The following is a 24,996-nucleotide window of genomic DNA, read 5'->3' as shown; positions in this document are numbered from 1 at the left end:
CCCTTTGTTCCTCTAGTGTCATGCCGTTCATTGAATACTTCCTTTGCAGACTGAGAAACATACACACAAGAGCACATAGACAGGTTGGCTGAATGGATGAACACATGGCAGATGAAATTTAATATAGAAAAGAATGAAGTGTAATGAAACCCAAACTACCTCGTTGGACAATGCAGAGTTCAGGAACTTCAACTCCTAATGGGCCTTGGAGCTTTTGCGCATGAACAGACTGGCATTTTTAAATTTTATTTTGACCCAGTGCACTTGTGCATACAGAAACAGTTCCAAAAACCCATGTCAAGTGACAGGGAGCAGAGCACCACTGAGAAACGTCCCAGGCAAGGGACAAGCGGAGAGGGGACAGGAAGGAGGTCCCATTTAAGTTAAAAGGGGATAAGCCAAAAAGAAACAGCTCCAAATAAGGGCTGTGGTTTCCAGACTTCAATCGAGGACTCATGGAAAGCCCTGGTAATCAAAGAGGGCTCAGAAGATTCAAGGCAGCAGCTGAAGGTTGATGACTCTGTGCTGCTGGCTGTTGGGGCAAAGGTATCCCTTTGAAGCAGTGGTGTTCTGCTTGGCTCAGCTGAAGATTTGATATCGCACTTGTGAGTTGGTGCTTGAGTGTACACTCGTGAATCCAAGGGAACATAATCTCGGAAAATGAGATTAAAACCTTGCCAGGTAGGCTGTTGTTGAAGCTATTCAAGTTGGAGTGACTTGTGGAGAGAATTCAAAGACGAGATCTTCGAAAGTGAAAACTGGAGTCTCATGTGTGAAAAACAGAGTTTCAGCGAGATTGATTGACTCTCAATGTTCACTGACTTCTGGGTGGATTGTTGAGAAATCCATGGACTCTGCTTGGTCGCATCTGTCATTTATTGTGTAGTGTGGTGTGTTTGACTACAGGTGACTTGTTAATTCACATGCACCTCATAAACCCTGAATGTTCAAGTAGTACAGATATTGTAAATTCTTTTATCTTTCTGACCTTGTATAGTAAAGTTTATTTTTGTTTGTTCAAAACCAGTGGAATTTTGTGGCTTTATCACTTTGCAAGTGCCTTGCATCTCAAACTTTGTCTACTTTTATACAAAATGTTATTGGTCCCCAAAATAAAAGTAAAATACTGTGGATGCTGGAAATCTGAAATAAAAACAGAAAATGCTGGAAAAATACTCAGCAGATCTGGCAGCATCTGTGGAGAGAAACAGTTAACGTTTCAAGTCCATTTGACTCTTCAGTGCTGCTAGACCTGCTGAGTTTTTGCAGCATTTTCTTTTTTTATTATATATTTATTGATCCCTAATTGGATATTACCAAGGTACTATCAAGGGGGTCTAACCAAGGATCATAACACAAGTGATACATTTTGGTTGGAAGAATGAAGAGAGGCAACATAAAATAAAGGATGAAACTCTAAAGTGGGTGCAAGAGCATTGAGATATGGGCTATATGTACACAAGTCATTGAAGGTGACAGGGGAGGTTGAGAAAGCAGTTAAAAAGACACCCTGGGTTTTATAAATAGGGGTACTGAGTACAAAAGCAGGCAAGTTATGATGAACCTATATAAAATACTCTGGGCACAATGCTTTAGGATGGATTTAGTAAAGGCTTTAGACGGGGCAGAAAATATTTACGATAATTGCTCCAGGGATGAGGGATTTCAATTATGTCGACAGATTGGAGAAGTTGAGGTTGGGCTCCTTAGAAAAAAGATTGAGAGGAAATTTTTTATTTAAAGTTATGGAGGATCTAGACAAAGTAAATTCAGAAGAACTGTTCCCACTGGCATAGGGGTCAAGAACCAGAGGACACCGATGTAATGTAAGCTGCAAAAGAACCATTGACAAGATGCGGAAAAACTTCTTTTCTTTAAACACGGCAAATGGTTATGATCTGGAATGCATTGCCTGTGTGTGTGTGTGTGTGGTGGAAGTGGATTCAATTACAGCTTTCAAAAGGGAATTGATAAAGCAAGTGAAGATAAAAAGACACTGCAGGGCTACGAGTGCGTTTGACTAGGTTGCTCTTGCAGACAGTCGGCATGGATTCCTTCTGTGCTGCAGAATTATGATTCTATCATTTCAGTCTCATTTTTTCTATTACTTCTTAAAAAATTTACATTAAATCTATTAAGTTTGTGTTTTACCCTCACCCTCTACTTTGAAGACGGATACATAGTAAGCAGTTAGCAAGTCTGCCATTTCATCATTTTCATTTACAACATCAAGTGCGTCTGGCTTTAAGGGACCTTAAAGGGCCCTTAAATACCCACTTTCTCTCACTATACTTGTAAAATCCTTTAGTGTCCCCTCTAGGTTTTTCCTCTAATTCCTTGTTCTTGCTATTTTTTATTTTACTCACTCATCAGTGGCAGCTGTGCCTTCAGCTGTCAAGGCCCTAAGCTCTAGAATTCTTTCCCTAAACTTATTTTTCGTCCTTAAAATGAACCTCCAATCCAAACTTTTGGTCATTTTCACTAATGTCTCCTTTCATAGCTCAGTGTCCAATTTTATTTGATAAAGCTTCTGTGTAGCGCCTTTAAACATTTTCCTACATTAAACATACTGTATAAGCTTATATTTACATCCCCCCCACTCTGCAGGTTCCCTACTGTTCTTTACATTTGTATGAGTAACATGCTTTCCAACCCTCAGGTTCTTACCATAGGTTTTTCAAACTCTGTTTCTGAAGAGGTTGGTGACAAAGGGCTGACTGGACTCAATGATGGTGAACTCTCCACACTGGAAATGTAGTCTGGATCAGGAACATAAAGAATCTGTGAGACAGAGAAAGATAGAGAGATTCAACAACCTCATTGCCTACAGAACGCCATCATTAAAATTTAGGTTAATTAAGTGCTCACTATAATGCCTTATTTACAATCAATAAATATAAATAGTCAAAACAATTGACTTTTCTTTTCCAGTTAATCATTTCAAAATAATGCTGCTGTGCAACGACAAGTAGCGGGCTCCCTGGTGGCACAATGGGAGAAGTTTTGTGGCGTAAATTGAAGCGTGGCGAATCAGCCAATCACAACTGGTGAGAATACACAACTGAACTTAGTGGAGGGGAGAAAGGAGAACAAAGAACCAGAATTTCTCATCCTCATCAGCATCCAAGGTGTAAGTGTAACTTGTGGCCTTTGCAAAAGGGCTAGCATAAGATAAGATCTGACTTTGACACCCTCAATCAATAATCAGCTAAGACTATTGAGGCTCACAGGGAAATAATTTAAATTTGAGGTTATACCTGTCAGGAAAGATTGAAGAGCCCCAGCCTCTTCACTCTAGAAAAGAGAAGACTGAGGGCTGACCTGAAGGAGGTCTTTAAGATCATGAAATGGTTTTACAGGGTAGATGTAAAGAGGATATTTCCACTTGAGGGGCACACCAAAACTAGGGATCATAAATTTTAGACAATCATAACTACATTCATTCGGGAATTCAGGAAAAATTTCTTCACGGCGAGTTTGTTTAGAATGTAGAATTCACTGGCACAAGTAGTTGAGGCAAATAGCATAGTTGCATTTATGGGGAATCTATCTAAACATTTCACCTCAACCCTACTCATTGCTTGTGGGATCGTGGTGCTGTATTTGCTTACGTTGATAAATAACTTAAGCAGAATTGTATGAATGCAATTTTATATTTAATTTAACCAGATTCAATTACAGGTGTAATTATATCACATGGCTTACATATTACAAATTAGTAAGCAGGACAGTTTTCGTACATGATAGTCAAAAGGAATAAAGCCTAATACCTGGCCTGGAACAACAGCTCTGGCAAACAATTTATTCAGCTGTACTAGCTCATTAGGTGCAGTGTCAAACTTGAGTGCAATGCTGTTCAAAGTGTCCCTTGATTCAACCTGTCAGAGAAACCAATTTGTTAAAGTCAAAATTCAGTAGTTGTTAAATTTTGAAGTAAAAGCAGACAGTTAGCAGAATGTTTTTCCAGTTTACTATTTTAACCCCTTTTCTACTCACCCCCACGACAGAAACATACCTCTTGATTTTTTGTATCAAAATACAAATTGAAAGTGAAGAAAATATTTTATAACTTTTGGAAGCAAAGCATTTGATGGGAGATCACAGAAATAACCGCTTTGTTTAACAACCAGTAAGAGCGTACTGAAGGGCACAGGGTGAAGAATTACATTAACTTATATACATATAGCACCTTTAATGTATAGAAGCATCACAGGGAACTTCACAGGAGCATTAAGAAGCAAAGTATGACACCTAGTCACATGAGATGACAGGTTTACATGCCCAAAAGTTTGGTTAGAGAGGTAGGTTTTAAAGGAGTGTCTTAAAGGAAGAAAGTGAGGTAGAGAGTTGGAGAGGTGTAGAGAAGGAATTCTAGAGCTTAGGGCCAAGTCAGCTGATGACACAGCCACCAATAGCGGAGTGATTAAAATTGGGGATGCTCAAGGGGCCAGAATTGGATAATCACAGATATCTTGAAGGGTTGTGGGCTGAAGGAGAATATAGAGATGGACGGGCAAGACCATTGAGAGATTTAAAAACAAGGATGAAAATTTTAAAATCAAGGCACTGCTTGACGGGGAGCCAACATAGGTCAGCCAGCAGGGGAACGGGACTTGCTGCGAGTTAAGACATAGGCAGGAGGGTTTTGGGTGACATTGTGTTTATTGAGAGTAGAATGGGGGAGACCAGCTGAGAGTTTATTAGAATAGTTGGGTCCAGAGATAAAAAAGGAATGAATCAGGAGATTCATCTGTAGCAGATGAGCTGAGGCAGGTGCAAAGTCAGGCATCATTAAGGCTGTGGAAATAGGCGGACTTAATGATGGCACAAATATGAGGTTGGAAGCTCATCTTGAGATCAAATGTCGTAACAAAGTTGCGAATGGACTGGGTTAATCTTAGACTGTTGCTAGAGAGAGGAATCCAGTCGGTAGCTAAGGGACAGTGTTTGTAGTGGGGACCGAAAACAATGGTTTCAGTCTTTCTAATATTAAATTGGAGGAAGTTTCTGCTTATTTTGTATTGGGTGTCAGATAAGCACAGTCTGATGATTTAGCAACAATGGAGCGGTTGAGAAAAATGATGATGAGGTAGAGCTGGGTGTCATTGCATCCATGTGAAAACACTGATTTTTGGATGATGTTGTCGAAAAGTAGCATGTAGGTAAGAAATAGGAGGGAATCACCACTTTCAGAACTGAGTAACACAGGTGTTCTGAGATTTTTTTCTAAAAGAAATAAAAATATTCGGTTCATAGGCTTTTTATATCCAGCCCATTTCTTTTCCAGTAAAAGATCAGTCATAAACATCTGCCCAAATATTCAGAATATGTCTTCACAATTGTTAAGTGTTAAAAATTGTACAAAACTGCAGTACAAGTAACATAACATGATGTGCAAGTTAGTTTGATCTTTATACAGGGCCAATGGACCAGCTAGCAGCTACAGCAGGGCTGTTTTGTACCTCACTATCAAACATTTTGATTCTTGTTCAGCAAATGGTAAAAATGCATCCATGCTACCAATTGTACATTGCAGATTCCAACATGCTCATTTACAGGCATTCTAATTGCTGCCATTAACTAGGGAGTACCTGAAGCCAAATGATTATTAGAACTAAGAGGTGAAACTACACAGCTTTCTTGTTACTAGAAGGCTTATTGGGAAGTGAAAACATTTCACTAAACCCAGAGATGTAAATGCAAATGAAAGGAGATTATGCACACTCAAGCATTAACAGAAAAGTATTGACTGACATACTATTCAACATATGGACTTCAGTGGAAAACATTTAGTACTGCTCAAAGAACAGGACTGAAACAGTAAACCCTTTGCTGCATCAGTAGAGCCAATTAAATAAAAAATCAGTGCGCTGTACAGCCCCATTCACATTTCATACGCACTACATCCCAACAGAATTACATAATCAAAGATATCCAGGGAACAGCAACAGTACTGCATAGATGCTGGTTTGGTGTCCTGACCCTTGGGTAGGACAGATACACCAATAGTGGCTGGCACAGTAGTATACAGTAGGAAACACTAGGAGTCCTCAACATTGACTCCAGATCCAATGAAGTCACATGACATTAGGTCAAACATGGGCAAGAAAACCTCCTGCTGATTACCACCAATGGTTCAATGGAGGAGTGCAGGAGAGCATGCCAGGACTAGCATCAGGCATATTCAAAAATGAGGTGCGAATACAATGAAGCTAGATGCTACATGCTAAACAGAAGAAACAGCATGCTATAGACAAAGCCAAGAAATCCCAAAAACAGGTCAGATTAAAGGTCTGCAGATCTGTCACATCCAGTTGCAAATGGTGGTGAAAGATTAAATAACCAGCAAGAGGAAGCAGCTCATATGGAAGGAGCCCACATGCAAAAAAACAAGGCTGAAGTATATGCCATTAACTTCAGCCAGAAGCACTAAGCGGATAATCCATCTTGGCCTGAGGTCCCCAGCAAAGATGCCTGTTTTCTGCCAACTTGATTCACTCCTCATATCAGGACTGTCTGCACTGGATACAGCAAAGGCTAAGGGCCCCAACTGGTCTGGTACTAAAGACTTGTGCTTCTAGCCAAGCTGTTCCATTACAGTTACAACACATGTATCTGCCTGATAAAATGGGAGATTATCTAGCTGTCCACAAATAGCAGAAGAAATCCAATCCAGTCAGTCACCAGCAAAGTGATGAAAATTGTCATCGACAGTGTAATCAAGCGGCACTTACTCACCAATGACCTGCTCCATTTGCGTTTCACCAGGGCTGCTTTTGTCCTAAAATGGACAAAAGAGCTGAATTCATGGTGAGAGTGACTGCCCTTGATGTCAAGGTATTTAACTGAGTGTGGTGTCACACTCTCACATGAACTTCTGAACTATAAATATGAACTTATCAAGTATAAACGTGAAGTGGACACTTTACTGTAATACAACATGTTGAAAGGTCTTGCCAATACATGGAACTGTAAGAACACAGAGCTAATTTTCATGATTGCACAAGTCTTGGTGAAGTCATTAAAATGCAAACAACCTTTCTTCGCGTAATGACTGTATTTCTCCAACTAATTAAAAGGGCTGAGTTCACAGCACTGTTGCAGCCTCTGCAACTCCAAACTTGAAATCCAGAAAAAATGGGTGTGAAAAGCTCTTTTAAAAACCTGTCACTTGCCTGTTCCTGACAACTAAAGTACTCTTAAACACGCTACCTTCAGACAGTGGATAGGTGAAGGAAGGAAGGGGAGCCAGGTCTATCATCTCTCCTTGAACGTTAGGTTAAGTGAGTGAATCAGAAATGGGAGGTACATCGATTGCTGAAATTATTAAATAATTCAACAGGCTCTCTCATATTTTTACTGTGATAAGCATTTAAGACATGGCTGCATTCGAACCAAAGAATGTAGAACAGGGAGTGTTATCTTGGGATGCATTAAATTTATTGCAGGTAGGCAAATTATTTTTTGGCAATGATCAGCCACGATCTAATTGAATGGTGGAACAGGCTCAAGAAACTAGTTCTCAAGTGCTGTCTGTCCTATAAAATATATGAACTGAGTGGGTGCAAGACAATGGACATGTACATATTCCCCAGCCTGATATTCCTTATATTTATGGACATACCAATTCAATAATAAAGAATAAGATATTTTAGAGGTTCCAATTAACCCTGAATTTCTATATTTACATCAAATTTATCCAGTTGTTCAACGTTCCAAGGCGATTTAGTTTTGTCCATTACTGTACTTGATTATAATAGAATATACTGCATCCTATTGGGTCACATATCACCATTCCTTCATCACTGAAAATCCATTCACTTGCACACAGTTATAATTGGACATAAGGACTCCAAAATACATAACTGGGGAACTATTGACTATATTACAAGAGGGCTCCTTCAACAGGGCTTCAACAAATTCAACAATTTCTTCCCTAAAAAATGTTTTATTTATAAAATTTGTAAAAGTTGTTATGGACAGGGTCTTGAAACCATTGCTGTCTGTAATCAGTATGGTTTTGGAAAGAAAGATGTTTGTGTTTGTTGGAATAGGAATCAGGTTGGGAGACTTTTTAGATACAACAGTCTCTAGGTTTAAAAAGGCATGAGTCTACTGCCTTTTCTGATGTCTTACAGCAGATGCTCTTCTTGGGATATAAAGGACTTGGTACCAGAAGCTAGTTTTGATCACAATGGCAAGTTTCCTTCCATTGTCCACATAACGGGTTGGAACAGACTGATTGACACACAACAGGGGAATGACTGGTAACCCATCAACATACCAGCTACAATTTGCTCACTGGGAAGCCTTATTTGATATTCTATCCTCACGGCTCGTTGCTCGTTAGATCTCTTCCATTGAGCTGGTCAGGATGGTTCCTTTTCACCTGAGAAGCTCATTTGCATTCGGCAGCTTTCCAGAGGCATTTTCAGACATGAGATAACCCTTTTTGCAAAAATTGCAAAAATCACCTGACTGTTGGCACCATCTTCATGGTCTTGTTAGTGTCCATTTGCAAATAAAAGACAGTTCCAGAAAATTATATACTGAGTTTCCTTTAATTCATTCATAGGAGGCCAGCTTTCATTGTTCATCCATAATTTTTCTGGAGAAGGTGGGTGGTGAGCTGCCTTCTTGAACCACTGCAGTCCATGTGGTGTAGGTATACCCACAGTGCTGTTAGGGATGGAGTTCCAGGATTTTGACCCAGCGACAGTGAAGGAATGGCGACATATTTCCAAGTCAGGATGGTGTGTGGCTTGGAGAGGAACTTCCAGTTGGTGGCACTCCCATGCATCTGCTACCCTTGTCCTTCAAATGGTAATGGTCGTAGGTTTGGAAGGTACTGTCTAAGAGGCCTTGGTGAGTTCCTGCAGTGCATCTTGTAGATGTTACACACTGCCACTGCACATCAGTGGAGGGAGTGAATGTTTGTGGATGGGGTGCCAATCAAGCAGGCTATTTTGTCCTAGATGATGTCAAGCTTCTTGCCTGTTGCTGCAGCTGCACTCATCCAGGCAAGTGGAGAATATTTACTCCTGACTTGTGCCTTGCAGATGGTGGACAGGCTTTGTTGGAGGGTGGTGTCAGGAGGTGAGTTACTCCTGTAAGTCCACATTTAAAGTTATGATTGGACATGCCTTCACAGGGCATGACAAAATACATTCTGTAATATTCAATTCAAAATATTTTGTAAAGTGCAATTAAGTTCAACTTTTCTTCACAGAGCATGTTCCACTCTGAGGTGCTTCAATACAATTTCAATATTTTTGATAGGCACAATATTTATTTCATGTCAGGCATCCAGCTGAGCGGTTCTACATAGTTTCCAGCCCTTTGATGTACCCTGGTTGAAAAGGCCTTAACCTTTTCCCATTGTGCCTCTGCATGGCTGCCCCAAGCTTTAGTGCATCCCTCAGCATGTAGCCCTGGGCCTTGGCATGCGCCAGTCTACAACATTTGATTGAGGACAACTCTTTGCAATGGAAGACCAGCATGTTTCGGCAGACCAAAGAGCGTATTTCATCGCAGTTGATGTTCATCTTGATGAGAGTACTTGGGAACAGCCCTTTTAACACAGGGTCTTGTGACATAGGGTTGCTCGGGATTAACCTTGACAAAAACCACTGTACCTCTCTCCAGACTTTCTTTGCAAAGGTACTTTCCAGAAGGAGCTGGACAATGGTCTCTTCCCCACCACAGCCACCTCAAGGGCAACGTGCAGATGGATGAGACTTCGGGCATGTACGAAAGATCTGCTGAGGAGGGCCTCTCTCATCATCAACCAAGCTATGTCTTGGTGCTTCTTTCAAACTTCTGGTGATGAAGCCTTCTGCCAAATGGCTGACAGTCTGCTCAGGGAATCTATCCAACAGTTCTGTCGAAGGGTCATGAGGACTCGAAACGTCAACTCTTTTCTTCTCCGCCGATGCTGCCAGACCTGCTGAGTTTTTCCAGGTAATTCTGTTTTTGTTTTGGATTTCCAGCATCCGCAGTTTTTTTGCTTAGAATCTACCATCTTCTTTTCCTGCAGGGCCTCGAGGATGTTATGTGCAGACCATTGCCTGATGGACTTTTGGTCAAAGGTGTTTTGCTGCATAAAGGAGGAATAGGTGGTAAAGCACGTCCAACTGCTTGGAAGGGTTCATGGCAATAAGGCCAGACCCATCCTTTGCAACACACTGGGTAGAACCTTAGAACACAGTGACACTTGGTTTTTGTGCACCAAGGGTCCATGCGCAGCTTGATGCAGCCACACACAAAGATAGCCATTAGGATGGGGACAATGTTGGGTATGTTTTTCTCCCTTTACCTAGAGGTTTGTACATCATGTCCCTGCAATCATGGTCCATTTTTGACCTCCAGATAAAACAGAAGGTGACTCAGGTGATTGCCACAGCACAGGAGTGAGGAATAGGCCAAAACTGCTCCATGTACAGCAACACCTAGAGTGCCTCACACCTGATGACCTGGTTCCTATGGTGGGAAACATTGCTTCCATGTGCCCAGTTTCTGTTTTACTACAGCTACTCGCTCCTTCCAGTTTTTAGCACAAGAGCTGGCCCCTCCAAACACATGCCCAGAACTTTCAGCTAGTATGACCTGACGTTCAAGGGAACAAAGGATCAGCTGGCCCAGTTCCCAAAGAAGATGGCCACATTCTTGCCATCATTTACCTTGGCTCCTGTGACCTGTTTGTACTTGTTGCAGAAGCTCATCAGTCTACACACCGACAGCAGATCCAGGCAGAAAATGGTGACATTGTTCAAGTACAGGGTGGCTTTGACCGAAGTGCCTCCACAGCCTGGGACCATCATCCTTCTTATGCCCACATCCTTCCTGACGGACTCAGGAAAAGGTTCAATACAGTTCAACACAGCACAAGACAGGACAGGGAAGAGAGAACAGGCCTGGCTCCAGATTTGATCGGAAAGCTTTTGGATTCCTACCTATTGATTGAAACTGCTCCCTGATGATTGTGTAGAGCGGCTCGATCCAATTGTGGATTCCCGCTCTTAAATCCCATTTTGGAGAGGGCATCCATCATGTAGGTGTGCAATATCCTGCTAAAGGCCTTCTCCTGGTCCAAGCTGATGAGGCAGGTATCCACCTCCCCTGTGCTGTACATAGGTAATCGAATCTCAGGGTAGCACAAGGCTATCAGAGATCTTCCAGGTGGGAACAATGCAGGTCTGGTCAGGGTGGCTCACCAACTCCATAAGAACATAAGAAATAGGAACAGAAGTGGGCCATTCAGCCCCTTGAACCTGCTCCACCATTCATTAAGATCATGGCTGATCATCTTGTGTTTCAATTTGCACATTCCCATCTAACCCCGGTAACCTTTGGTTCCCTGGCTGAACAAGAATCTATCTACCTCTGCCTTAAAAATATTCAGTGACCCCCCCACCTCCACCACCTTCTGAGGCACAGAATTCCAAAGTCATACAATCCTCCAAGAGAAAAAAATTCTCTCATCTGTCATAAAATGACGACCACTAATTTTAAAACATTGCCCCCCCCAGGTTCTGGACTCACCCATCAAAGGAAACATCCTTTCAACGTCTACCTTGTCAAGGCTGTTCAGGATCTTGTACACTTCACTTTCCTAAACTCCAGTGGAAACAAGCCCAATCTGTCCAACCTTTCCTCATAAGACAATCCACTCATTCTAGGTATCAATCTAGTAAATCTTTGAACCGCCTCCAATGCATTTACATCCTTCCTTAAATAAGGAGACCAAAACTACACATAGGATTCGCGGCACGGTCTCACCAATGCCCTGTATAACTGAAGCCATCCTTATTTTATGTCCAATCCCTCTCGTAATAAAGGATAACATTCCATTAGCCTCCTTAATACCTTGCTGTACCTGCATACTAACTTTTTGTGACTCATGTACCAGAACACTAGATCCCTCTGCACCTCAGAATTATGCAGCCATTCACCATTTAAGTAATACTCTGCTTTTTTGTTCTTCCTGCCAAAGTGAATAACTTCACATTTTCCCACATTAAACTCCATTTGCCAGATCTTTGCCCACTCACTCAACCTATCTATATCCATCCACAACTTCATGTCCTCTTCACAACATAATTTCCTACCTATCTTTGTGACATCTGTAAATTGTGCTACGATGTCTTCACTCCCCTCATCTAAGTCATTGATTTAAATTGTAAAACGTAGAGGCTCCAATACAGACCCCGTGGGACTCCATTCATCACATCCTGCTAATTAGAAAAAGCCCATTTATGCATACTCTTGGCTTTCTGCCAGCCAGCCAGCCAATCTTCTATCCATACTAATATGTTACCCCTACACCATGCGCTTTTATTTTCCGTAATAATCTTTGATATGGCATCCTATCAAATGCCTTCTGGAAATACAAGTACTGTATGTCTACAGGCTCCCCTTTATCCACTGTGTATGTTACTCCTTCAAAAAGCTCCAATAAATTGGTTAAATATAATTTTCCTTTCAGAAAACCATGCTGACTCTTCCCAATTGTGTTGAGTTCTTCTAAGTTCCCAGCCTTAATGGTCAATTCCAATAACTGCCTCACTACAAACATCAAGCTAACTGGCCTATAGTTTCCTGTTTTCTGTCTCTCTCCTTTCCTTAATAGTGGGGTATATTTGCTACTTTCGGGACCCGGAGATTTGCCAGCCCACAGCTCCATTAATTTGCTCAGTACCTTTTCCCTAGTGATTTCAATTTCACCAAGTTCCTTTCTCCCATTCATCTCCTGATTTTCAGCTATTACTGGAATGTTTTTTGTATCTTCTATAGCGAACAGAGAAGCAAAATATTTGTTCATTTCTTCCACCATTTCCTTATTATCTATTAACTCCCCACCGTCACTATCCAGAAGACCAACACTCACTTTACTTACTCTTCTCCTTTTTAGATACCTGTTGAAACTCTTGCTATCTGTTTTTACGTTTCTAGCTAGCTTCGTCCCATGCTCTAATTCCTTTCTCCTGATTAACGTTTTAGCCATTCTCTGCCATTCTTTACATTCTGTCCAATCATTTATCTTGCCACTCATCTTTGTAAAGTTGTATGCTTTCCTTAACTTCTTTAGTTAACCACAGATGATGGGTCCTCCCCTTAGAACTTTTCTTTTTGGTAGGAATGTACTTATTCAGAATACTCCGAAATATCCTCTTAAATGTCTGCCACTGCTTCTCTATTGATCTATCTCCTAGCCTAGTATCCCAGTTCACTTCAGCTAATTCAACTTCCATGCCCACATAGTTGCCCGTATTTAAGTTTAAGACACTAGTCTTAGATGCACTCTTCTCCCTTTCAAACTGAATGTAAAATTCAATCACATTGTGGTTGCTGTACCGAGTGGTCCTTTTTACTCTGAGGTCATTAATAAATCCTGTCACATTACACAACACCAAGTCTAATATAACTTGCTCTCTGGTTGGTCCCAGAACATGCTGCTCTAAGAAAATATCTCAAAAGCATTCCAAGAACTCCTCATCCAGACTACTGCTGCCGATCTGATTTTTCCAGGTATTATGTAGATTAAAATCACCCATGATTATTGCCGTCCCTTTATCACAAGCACACAATATTTTCTTTTGAATACTTTGTCCTATTTTGTGGCTGTTAGAGGGCCTATAGACCACTCCCACTAATGACTTCTTTCCTCTACTATTCCTCATCTCCACCCAAACCGATTCTACATCCTCATCTCCTGAACCAAGCTCATCTCTAACTATTGAATCAATGCCCTATTTGATTAACAGTGTTACTCCTCCACATTTACCTAGCTTCTTATTCTTCTTGAATATCATGTACCCCTCAATATTAAGGGCCCAATCATTGTCATCCTGCAGCCAAGTCTCTGTAATTGCTATCAGATCATAATTATTTACTTCACAATGGGCCATCAATTCATTTACTTCATGAATGCTACGTGCATTCAGATAGAGAGCCTATGGTTTTGTCTTTTTGTCACCTTTGTAACATCTAGTCGACTGTTGATGTATTCTTCACTTTTTTTCCTCCCTGTCCCTTCCTGCCATTCTCCGACCCTCATTTCTCATGTTACTATTTTGCTCTCCTGCCTTGACTCTACACCTTGAATTGCTACCTCTGCCCAAGCTTGATCCCTCACCCCTCTTGTTTAGTTTTAAAGGCCTCTCTATTTCCCTAGTTACGCGATTTGCGAGGACATTCATCCCAGCACTGTTCAGGTGTAGACCGTCCAAACGGTACAGCCCCCACTGTCCCCAGTACTGATGTCAGTGTCCCACAAACCGGAACCCACTTCTCCCACACCAGTCTTTGAGCCATGCATTCATCTCTCTCATCTTATTTTCCCTATGCCAATTTGCATGTGGTTCAGATAATAATCCAGAGATTATTATCTTCGAGGTTCTATTTCTTAATTTGGTGCTTAGCTCCTCAAACTGACTTCACAGAACCTCTTTCCAAGTTCTACCTATGTCATTGGTACCTGCATGGACCACGACAACTGGATCCTCCCCCTCCCACTGCAAATTCCTCTCCAGCCCTGAGCAGATACCCTGAACCCTGGCACCAGACAGGCAACATAGTTGTTTAGATTCTCGCTCTTTGCTGCAGAGAACAGCGTCAATTGCCCTCAGTATACTATCCCCTACTACCACTACATTCATTTTTGCTCCCGCCGCTTGAACGACTTCCTGTACAACAGTGCCATGGCCAGCCAGTTCATCCACCTTGCAGACTTTGCTTTCATCCACACATGTTGTGAGCACCTCAAACCTGTTTGACAATTGCAAAGTCCTAGGCTCCTCCCCTAATGTCTGCTCAGTCCCATTACCTGCCTCACTTAGAGTCACATCCTCCTGCCCCTCACTGCTGACCAAAAAAGATGACCCTCTTCTAAGAGGTGTGACTGTCTTCTGGAACAAAGTATCCAGGTATTTCTCCCCTTCCCTTATGTTGCACAGTCTGCATTTCAGCTTCCAGATCAATAATCCTGATCCGGAATTCCTCAAGCTGCTTACACTTCCTGCAGACATGTTTGTCATGGATCACCTAGGCGTCCAAAAGCTTCCACATCTCACAGCTGCAACATAACACCTGTCCCACCATTCTAACTTATGTTATTTAGTTAACTCACTTTAATTACTTTCTTCCTATGTATGCTACAATTTACTGTGTTTATTGAATGCTAGTACCCCTGACAACTAAAGGTTGTATGCTTCTTAAGTACAAAGGTATGTGTTTTAGGTGTTTGTTTCAATTACTTTATTTTTATTGCTTTTTTTAATCTTTGGTTTATTGTAATTTTTAAGTTTTCACATTTTGGTTTATTGTTTTAAAGTTTTAGTTCTTCTTATTTATAGATCTACCTGAACTCACCTGTCCTAAGCTGGTTTCTCGCACACTGTCCCTTAGACTGAGCAATTACCGGCCAATCAACTTACTAGCTTCCTGCGACGTCACAGTTTTTTTTTTTTCTTTTTCCCTGACTGTTGCTTCCCAGCAGCTGGAACAGTGAAGCAGGCGCTGCTCAGCTCTGCTCCGACTCCCAGCAAGGTAGGCCTCAATCAATTCCCCGGTCTGTATTTATAGGCACTCCTCAGCTCTTGACTGTCTCCCGCAGGTCTGCTCCGCTCCAACTCACAGCAAGGTAAGGAGTCCTGAGCCGACTTAGCCTGATAGGCAATGACTTTGGGCAGAATTTTGTAATCCATATTCAGTCATGAGATCAATTTTCAATTTCCTCCCTTTCCCCCTTCCACTTATAGGAGGCTGATGGTGCCTTTCCTTTCGGATTCTGACATGCTGATGGCCAGAAGCATACTCTCATACAGCTCCAGCAGGTCAGAGCTGATCTAGTCCCACAGAGTCAAATAGAACTCAGCCAGTAAACCATTGCTTCCGGGAAAGTTATTCTTTTTGCAGGACTTGATGGCCGGAGTCAGCTCATTTGGAGTTAGCAATTTGTCCAGACTCTTTCACATACTGTCACCTAAGACCTCCGTGATAGAGGTCAGGAAGGACTGGGAGACCATGCTGTCTGTGGGCTTCATGTCATACAATTTGCCATAGAAGGATTTACTGATCCTCGATGTCAGACTGCGATGATGTTACCGAGCCATCTTTGTCCTTCAGGCTGCTGATCACAGAAACTTCTGTGTACCTTTTGAAAGAAGAAATGAGAACACGCCTCACCCTGCTCTATGGAGCAGATTCTAGATCAGAAGATGGTCTTGGAGGTCTCTGAGGCAAAGGACGGGATTTTCTGTGAAATTGGCAAAGTTCGAAAGCAGGCAGGGAAAAAAAAAATTGGCGTTCGACTCACTGATGGCAATGGTGCCTTTTTCTGTCATATTGTGTGCCACTTGGCTGAAAAAAATTGAGGGGCACGGGTTTCACGTCGGATTGCTGGCAAGGCAGTGTCTGGCTTGCCTGCTCTGCCATCACCTTAGGCTTTCTGCAATCTGAGCACCATAATTAAAAGGGCACCCCTACATGGAGCTAGCACTCTTGAAGGAATCAAAAGCTAGTGGAAATCATGGCTTCCAAAAGGGAGAAAGCATGCTGCCCCCAAATTCAGTGATGCCTTTCTTGAGCACCTACTGAACACATTGGAGGCCTGCTGTGAAGTCCTCTACCCCCGCTCTGGGCGAAGAACCTCATCTAAGGTGATAAATCCAGCATGGGAGGCAGTGGTCAGTGCCAACATCCTACAAAAGAGGACAACCACCCAGTGCAGGAAGAGGATGAATTATCTCCTTTGCCAGGATAAGTCATTCATCAGTCTCATCTCACACACTCACAAACCCAACACACATCCACAGAGATCAGACGCAGTGTCAGCTCCAAGGACATCACCACACAGACACACACACACACACTACTCCCAGACCGGCTGGGTGGGTGGGGTGGGGGTGGGGGGGTGTGGATGGAATGCCTCAACTGAAGGGTCTCACCGACTCAGAGTAGAGCCATCCAGCTGCCCAGAAAGGATGTGGACCGTTCCTGTGCTGATGGTGAAGTTGCCGGCACTCAACCAGGTGAGGATCCTGCACCACAACATCCATCAGACAACCATACTGAGAGTGATATCTCCTGGTCCGGAACCCCCTGCCATGCATTAATGATCTCTCCTTTCTTTTGCAGGTACATCTGGGAAGCATCTGAGGGTGTTCATGAGCCAGGCCCTCACCTTAAGCCCTGAAGACACCTCGGAAGAGGAGTCTGATGCCACCCTTATTGAAGGCCCATCACAGCGCTCACTCACACCCTTTACCAGCACAGAGCTACACACCTCGGTGGACCTAGTTCCAGAATAGCCTCGGGTCGCACTCTAGTGAGTACAATGCACTGTCTGATCCACAGCAGGCGGAGGCAGGGACATCCGTGGGTACTGGCACTCAGAGGACAACTGGAGGCCAGGAATCTGCTGAGTCCAAGTCAAGTGAGGAGCCTCTGGACTCGGTTCTTCCTCACTTGCTGAAGCTACAAAGACAAGCTCGGGAACATCAGGACTTCAAGGCTTAACAGAAGAATCCGTCCACCTTCAGACTGAGTTGATAGTGCCGGCATGGCAACGCATCGAGGTCAACACTGGTAGGGTGGCAGCTGCCGTGGAAACCTTGGTCCAGGACATCAAGTAGTTTTGAAGTCCATGTTCCTGCTATATTCCAGCAAAGTCTGCATGAGACGAGACTCTGCACAGACTGCGAGTGTGATGACGTCTGCCAGACGCTCCCAGTTGCTATCTTGTGCTCTCAGGAGAGTCCTCACTGTATCTTGTCATCCTCCTCACGGAATGTTGTGGCAATGAGAGCCTCATGGGCACACCTACCTTGTCTGGCCGAAACAGTGACCTCATCACCTGCATCCTGGGTTTCCAGGACCTAATCACCCTCCTCCCCTTCCACTTCCTCCTCATCAGAGGAAATGTGCAGCTCCTCCAGCTCCTTATCATCCAAGGCCACCTTGCTTTGCATCGCAAGGTTGTGCAGCACGCAACCAGACATGATGTTGCGTGACACCCTCTGGGAGTATACTGGAACCAGATCTGTGTATAGCCAGATCTGTCAAGGCACCAGAATCAGGGTCCCAATGGTGTGCTCCCCCAAAGTCTGGGTTGCAGCATGAGCCTTGTTGTACCTTCTCTCAGCTGCAGTCTCGGGCCACTGCACGGACATCATCAGCCACAACTTTTGTGTACCCGAGGAGCCAACCCTGCAGCTTCTGTGGACCTTGGAAGGTGTCAGGGATCTAAGGCTTGCTGAGGATGTATGAGTCATGGACGCTCCCTGGGTATTGTGCACAGAGCTGCAAGATTAATTTGTTGTGGTCACAAACCAGCTGAACATTGAGTGGGTGGAAGCTCTTATGGTTCACATACTAGACTGCTTGTTGCCACGGAGATCTTAGAGAGAGTGCAGTTGATGGCACCTGCGGAAAACCACAAATCTCAGCGAATGCCAGTGCTCTTGCTTCCTGGCTTGCCTGATCTTGGTCAAAATTAACAAAGTCGTATGCCTTAGTGAAGATGATGTCCGTGACCTCCTAGACACATTTGTGCGTGGAGGCTTGAGAGATCCCGCACAGGTCACTCTGGTAGGAGCCACTGCTGTAGAAGTTGAGCGTGGTGATCACTGTCAATACCACTGACAGTGGATGCCTTCTGAGTCCCCAAGGTGCCAAATCCTGCAGAAGGTGACATATGAGAGTAACCAGTTCCCTTGACAATCAGAGTCTTTGGCAACATTGATTCTACCTGCAGATGAGGAAGAACAAGTGCTGTCTATATATCCTGGGTCTAGTGAGGCGCCTACGAACAACAGTTCTCCGTGGGTCTTCCTCTACGTGCGGAGGGGCCCTGCTACTCCTTTATCTTGAGGGTTGTGCTCCTTCCTATGCCGAGCCAGGCGCCTCCATCACATTCTTCTCCTTCTTCTCCCCTGCCGAAAAGTTATGAGGCAAACAGCAAGATCACCAGGGTCCATGCTCCTAATGGTATCCTCACTGCAGTATCAAAGAGAGAGAGAGAGAGAGAGAGAGAGAGAGAGACGCGAGAGCAGCATGTGTCTTCTAAGGACCTCTCCTTATTAAGTCTCCGGCTCCAACTGTGCCTCAAGGCCCCTTCACACGTGCTTTTCAGTCCTAGCCACTACCTGGATGGCCAGTGCTTAGTTCACTGAATGCAAGACCAAAACCCCACCCACCTCCGCCCCACACCACAAGACTGAGTGGTGTCAGCTTCAATCACTCAGCTACATCCTGAGCTCTCAGCTCAGGCACAGGTATTATCCTAATCATCCAAGGCTGCGTGGTTAGCTTGGACCATGAAAATCACTGCTCAAAGCCTGAATAACTACAAAACAAGGAGTTCTGAGCACCTCCCTCAGTGATTGTTCCATGTCTCAAAAGGGGGTGCTCTAACTTGCCCAGTCGCCAATTATTCTGCAGTCCCGTGAAACTCTCATTATTTGGCAATCTGCACCCGAGGGTTAGCAGTTCAGGAGCAATCAGTGGCACCATGAGGGATGTGTGTTGGTTGAGTGGGCATAATTGTTTCTGAAGCCATACTCCAAACATGTCAATGGAGCTGATGCTGAACGATCTCAGCTGCAGAAGAATGCTCAATCTTAAAATGCTTAATCTTGAAATGCTTTTCCACGTACCAGGCCTCTCAATCCTCCCCCTGGCATGTGCTTGTGTATTTCCTTCAGTCTGTGCTGTCCCCCCACCCCCAGCACTGGAGCCCTTGCCCAGAGGTTTCCCTTGGTGCTGCTTTGCCACACTTCCTGTAACCCACACCCACTGGGACCCTTGCCCCAGCACCGCACTGAAAGTCAGCCAGGAAGAAGCTGATTTGGAGACTTGCTTGTCCACCCCACCCCCACCCAAATCCACAGCACTGCTTCCTTCAATTTCTATGGAGGATCTTCACAAGCACTGTGCTGAGTTGTGTGCATGCACCTCCAAGTTCCCCTTGAAGTTAAGGTTGCCAGGTGCACTCCTTTTAAAAGGTAGTTGTATATCATGCCATTCTGGAGGCACACTGATGTGGGATTTCAATTTGACTGGGGGTCGCAGCGGGGAGAATGATTCCAGCATGTGGCCACAATAATCAAACGCAAATTTATGAAAATTACGTTTCTGATGTTCAATGGCCCACCATTGACATGGGTGTAGGGGGGAAAGAGGAGACAATCCTGGATTTACGTCGCTGGGAAACATGACGAGGGCTTTCTCGCAAGATTTTCCGATCACACCATTGAACACACTCGCCCTGATTGGTCACGGAAAATCCTGGCCAAAGAGCGAGGCCTGCTGGCTCTTCACCTCTTAGAGATCCTCCTGGACATCAAACCCATTGATTGCAGTCACAGCATGTTCTGCATACTTTCCTGGAGTAGGGAACATTTCCCCCTGTTCCTCTCTAGCCTTCTGAACACGAAGAGCCTCTTTTTATTCACCTTGATTGTGTCTCTGACGCACTAGTGGAAAACAAGGAGGGATTTCATGGTTCTTCAACCTTCTGTCATACCTTTTGAGTAACTCGATGTTTTCTGGGGTCAGTAAACTCATGTCCAGCTTCCATGCTCCCCTGCAAGTGACAGTCAGCCATTAGGAGATAGTGGTCAGAGGAGAACACCAGGTGGACATTGATGGACCTGACAGTGAATGCCTGGTAGGTAAACAGGAAATCTTTCTGCAATGGACAGACCAGTCTGGCCCCAACCAGGTGCATATACGCAGCGCTCCATCTGCAGGGTTGCAAAACAACATGTGCAGCAAGGCATCTTTTACCGTTTCCTTCAGGAGATTGGAAGTGGTGTCCAATTTGCTGTCAGCCCTGCTGGATCGCCCAGCTGTATCAATTATGTAGTTTAAGTCACCGCCCAGCCACTTACTGTTTAGAGCTGGGGCGTACGTGCTAATTAACTGGAATGGAGCATTTTCATACATTCACTACCTTCTTAACTTCAGGAGATGGTGAAGTTGCAATCCCCACCGCTGCAGAATACCCAGGATGGAAGAATGGAAATTGTTTCCTCCTGACCAGATCGATAGCACGAGACCACCATCATGACCACTGCCTGCAGGAACAGGTCAGCTTTGGCCTTTGTAAGGTAACCCAATGTTAAAACACATCGTGTAGTAAATCTAACATTACACACATTAATGGAAGTGATTTTTATACCTATTTTGCATTATTTTGTCACTCACACATTGTCTTTCACAATTCTAGTGTTTGGGCATGTTCATACTCATAGTTCACAAATTGTATCAATTGTGATGGGCTGAAGAAACCACACTGGTTAGAATTGTTCCACCCACGTGACATTGGGAGCGTGTGTTTTTGCAAGGAGCGAGGTTTGGGCTTTTCTCTGTTGAAGTTTTTCCAATCCATTCCCCCTTGGAGGGCTTTGCAGCTCCCAACTTCCAGGAGCTGGAGTGCACTGAGCGCTCCACTGTTCCCAGCTTCATGGAGCTCGGGTACGCTGGCCTATTTGCTGTCTCCACTTTGGAGCTTGAGTTTCTCCTCCTCCAGCTTCCTAGTCCCATCACACAGGTTTCAGTCTGCTTGCTGTCTTTTGTCAGATGGCCTTCCCTGCTTCCATTCTTAAAGATGACGGGGCTGCATTTGGCCACCACTTGGCCAAATCTGCGACAAAATAACAAACTCTGGACTGTCCAGCTTGGACAATGTAGACCCAGCTTCTCCCGAAGCTGTAGGGAGGGTTGGAGGATTGCTCCCTTATCATACACCTTTAGAGTCACCTTGGCCTGTTGTTTACTGGTCCAAATCGCAAAGGAGTCCTTGATCTCTTTGCAGTTCCCAACAGTGTTGATGTACCTGGCAAGGAAGGTGAGCACATCCATGACAGGAACATATGGGTTATAGAGATGCATGGTCACCACCGGGTCCTGTTACAATGGCTCAGTAAACAGCAGTGTTGCAGTGAGTATTCTCAGACAGTAGATCTCTGCAGCTTCGAATCCACAGAATTCCAAAAGGGTTAACTTAATGAAGGAAGCACAGTCAAAGGGTGTACCCCCTTCACCATCACCCTAATGCTGTTATGCACCCCCTGGTTTGAGGCTCTAGTGGTTGCAGCCATCACCTCTTTAAAGTTCGTTTGTTAGGTACCGAAGCCTCAAAGAAAAACAACCATAGTAGAGCTAAATCCTTTTCCAAGACCACCCCTTAGAAAATAAATGAACCCCAAGAAACCTTACACACACCCAAGAAGGACCATAATCATGGTTTCTCCCTTGCCAGGTAAGAAACAAAAGAAAAGCATTTTAAAGAAACTGCTTGAAGTATTAAACCACTCAATAGCCATCTCATTATCCTTCAATCTCTCGCAGTTTAGTAAAGTTGCTGTTTTAATACAGTTGAGAAATACTAGTAAAATTACTCCTTCACTAAATTCCATTATCAATATCAAATACAGCTGATACAAAACTTCTGTGAGAGCAATTGTTATAAAATATTTGATAAAACAAAGCCATTAAAAGAGACAGTTTGCTCCAGCATGCAAACTTATAAAGAACTAAACTGCATATGTTTTACAAGGCTGTGTTAAAGGGTTCTTTTTTTAAATTTCAAATGGTATAATGTTTCTAAAATATCAACTGGCACAATCATTTATAGATAGTTCAATAAAAAAACAATATTGTGGAAAGGGAACCTTTAAGGATTTTAACTGCCACCCGAAATTCACACATTTTTCCAGAGAAACCAATCATGCACCAGACTGATGGCAAATTACCAAAGAGTTATTTCAAGAGCAGTCCATAGACACAAAGCAGGCTCCATTTTTTATAAGCATTGGGAATTGGAGGGCAGCTGCAGGGCATGTTCCAGGGCAACAAGATATGCAGTTCAGGCTAAGGAAAGGCTGCTTGTGGGGCAAGAGGGCTCAAACATTTAATGAAAATGGTCCCTCCATGCAATTAAATGGATCTCCCCAATTATAAAATAAAGACAGACCCCAAGGACCTATACAACCAGCTAGCTTCCGATTTTACTCTCACTCACCGTGTATTCAATGGTCCCTTTGGGCTTCTGGAAAGACATCCGCCGTGCATCCTTCTTCTCCTGGGGCTTTTTCTGGTCGGTATCTGAAAGCAGACAAGATAACATGCGTGTAAGTCACAGTCATAGAGTTATACAGAACATGCCATGCTTTTTTCCCCTCAACTGCTCATGAAGCTCTTGAATCCAGCTCAACTGAGGGACAAGCTCATTTGTCACGTAGCTCACACTTGAATGTAGGAGGATTGATCACGAAATTCGCGGATAACACGAAAATTGGTGGGGTGGTAAATAGTGAGGAGGATAGCCTTAGATTACAGGAGGATATAGACCACCTGGTCAGATGGGCTGATCAATGGCAAATGGAATTTAATCTGAGTAACTGTGAGGTGATGCACTTGGGCAGGACAAACAAGGCATGGGAATACACGATGAATGGTAGGACCCTGGGAAGTACCGAGGATCAGGGTGACCTTGGTGTGCATGCCCACCGGTCCCTTAAGGTACCGGGGACAGGTTGATAAGGTGGTTAAGAAGGCATGTGGGATACTTGCCTTTATTAGCCAAGGCATAGGATATAAGAGCAGGGAGGTTATGCTGGAACTATATAAAATGCTGGTAAGGCCACAGCTAGAATAGTGCGTGCAGTTTTGGATTCCGCATTTTAGGAAGGATGTGATTGCACTAGAGAGAGTACAGAGGAGATTTACCAGGATGTTGCCTGGGCTGGAGAGTTTTAGTTATGAGGAGAGATTGGATAGATTGGAGTTAATTTCCCTGGAGCAGAGGAGATTGAGGGGGGGACATGATTGAGGTGTAAAAAATTATGAGCGGCATAGATAGGGTAGACAGGAAGGAACTTTTCCTCTTGGTGGAGGGATCAATAACCAGGGGGAATAGATTTAAGGTAAGGGTCAGGAGGTTTAGAGCGTATGTGAGGAAGAATGTTTTCATCCAGAGGGTGGTGGGAATCTGGAACTCTCTGCCTGGAAGGGTGGTAGAGGCAGATACCTTCATAATATTCAAGAAGCATTTGGATGTGCACTTGCAATGTCATGGCATACAAGGCTATGGGCCTAGTGCTGGTAAATGGGGTAAGAATAGTTTGACTGGCACAGGCTCGATGGACCAAAGGGCCTTTTTCTGTGCTGTAGACCTTTATGACTCTATGACTCATAAGCAGCGTCTCTAATTCCCTAACAATCATAAAATGACATTCCCCTTCTCTTATTCAATGGATCACAGTTCAGATCTTTAACCATAAACAAAGAAATGTATGCAAGAGCTCGATCAATGCTGAAGATGGTTTCATGCATCAGAAGGGGTTTACCTTCATTACAAACATTAAAATCATTTGAATCCATTTTCCATCTTCAAGCTGCTTTTCCGATAGGAGGCATGCATTCCAGTGTTTAACCCTTACATCACTAAACTTCAGCCTGCCTGCACTCAGCATGCACTCTTCTACATTCCGGCATTTTAGATATTTTTAATTTCTAGCCCATTTCTCCTTTCTAAGTGGATACCATATCCTGTACTGAGGTGCAGTTTTGATTTTGAAAATGGCCCTACTTTTCTTAATCATCATATAAGTCAGTTATTCATAAGGAAAAGTAAAATTCCCACAACTAGATGAATTAAACAAACTATCCAAGCTGATAACCTACCCCACTTTTGAGAGGTGATTTACATTTGTGTTTTGCAAACAAAGAAGTAGTTCAACAATGTACAATATCATGGAAAGTATGTCAGATACAACAATATTGTGATGACAATGGCAAATGGCATCTGTAACTAGTGGAGTGCCATAGGGATCAATGTTGGGGCCATAATTATTTACAATATGTATTAATGACATGGATGAGGGAAATGAATGCACTATCACCAAGTTTGCGGATGACACAAAAATAGGTGGGAAGGCAAGTGGTGAGGATGACACAGAGTCCACAGAGGGATATAGAAAGCTTAAGTGA

The 24,996-nt window shown here is 43.6% G+C and overlaps 1 protein-coding gene across 1 annotated transcript in view; it reads right to left on the bottom strand.

Moving 5' to 3' along the window:
- Positions 1–24,996, bottom strand: part of oxr1a (oxidation resistance 1a) — a 338,586-nt gene that overhangs the window by 267,325 nt on the left and 46,265 nt on the right. The window contains exons 2-4 of the mRNA XM_041189241.1: positions 23,027–23,109; positions 3,771–3,878; positions 2,668–2,781 (exon numbers count right to left, since the gene is read on the bottom strand). Coding sequence (XP_041045175.1) covers positions 2,668–2,781; positions 3,771–3,878; positions 23,027–23,109 — 305 coding nt within the window. The remainder of the gene's footprint in view (positions 1–2,667; positions 2,782–3,770; positions 3,879–23,026; positions 23,110–24,996) is intronic.

This window comes from Carcharodon carcharias, chromosome 6, assembly GCF_017639515.1.
Source record: "Carcharodon carcharias isolate sCarCar2 chromosome 6, sCarCar2.pri, whole genome shotgun sequence".
Lineage (NCBI taxonomy): Eukaryota > Metazoa > Chordata > Chondrichthyes > Lamniformes > Lamnidae > Carcharodon > Carcharodon carcharias.
Note: the sequence above shows the minus strand (reverse complement) of the source record. Positions and strands in the feature narration are given on the sequence as shown.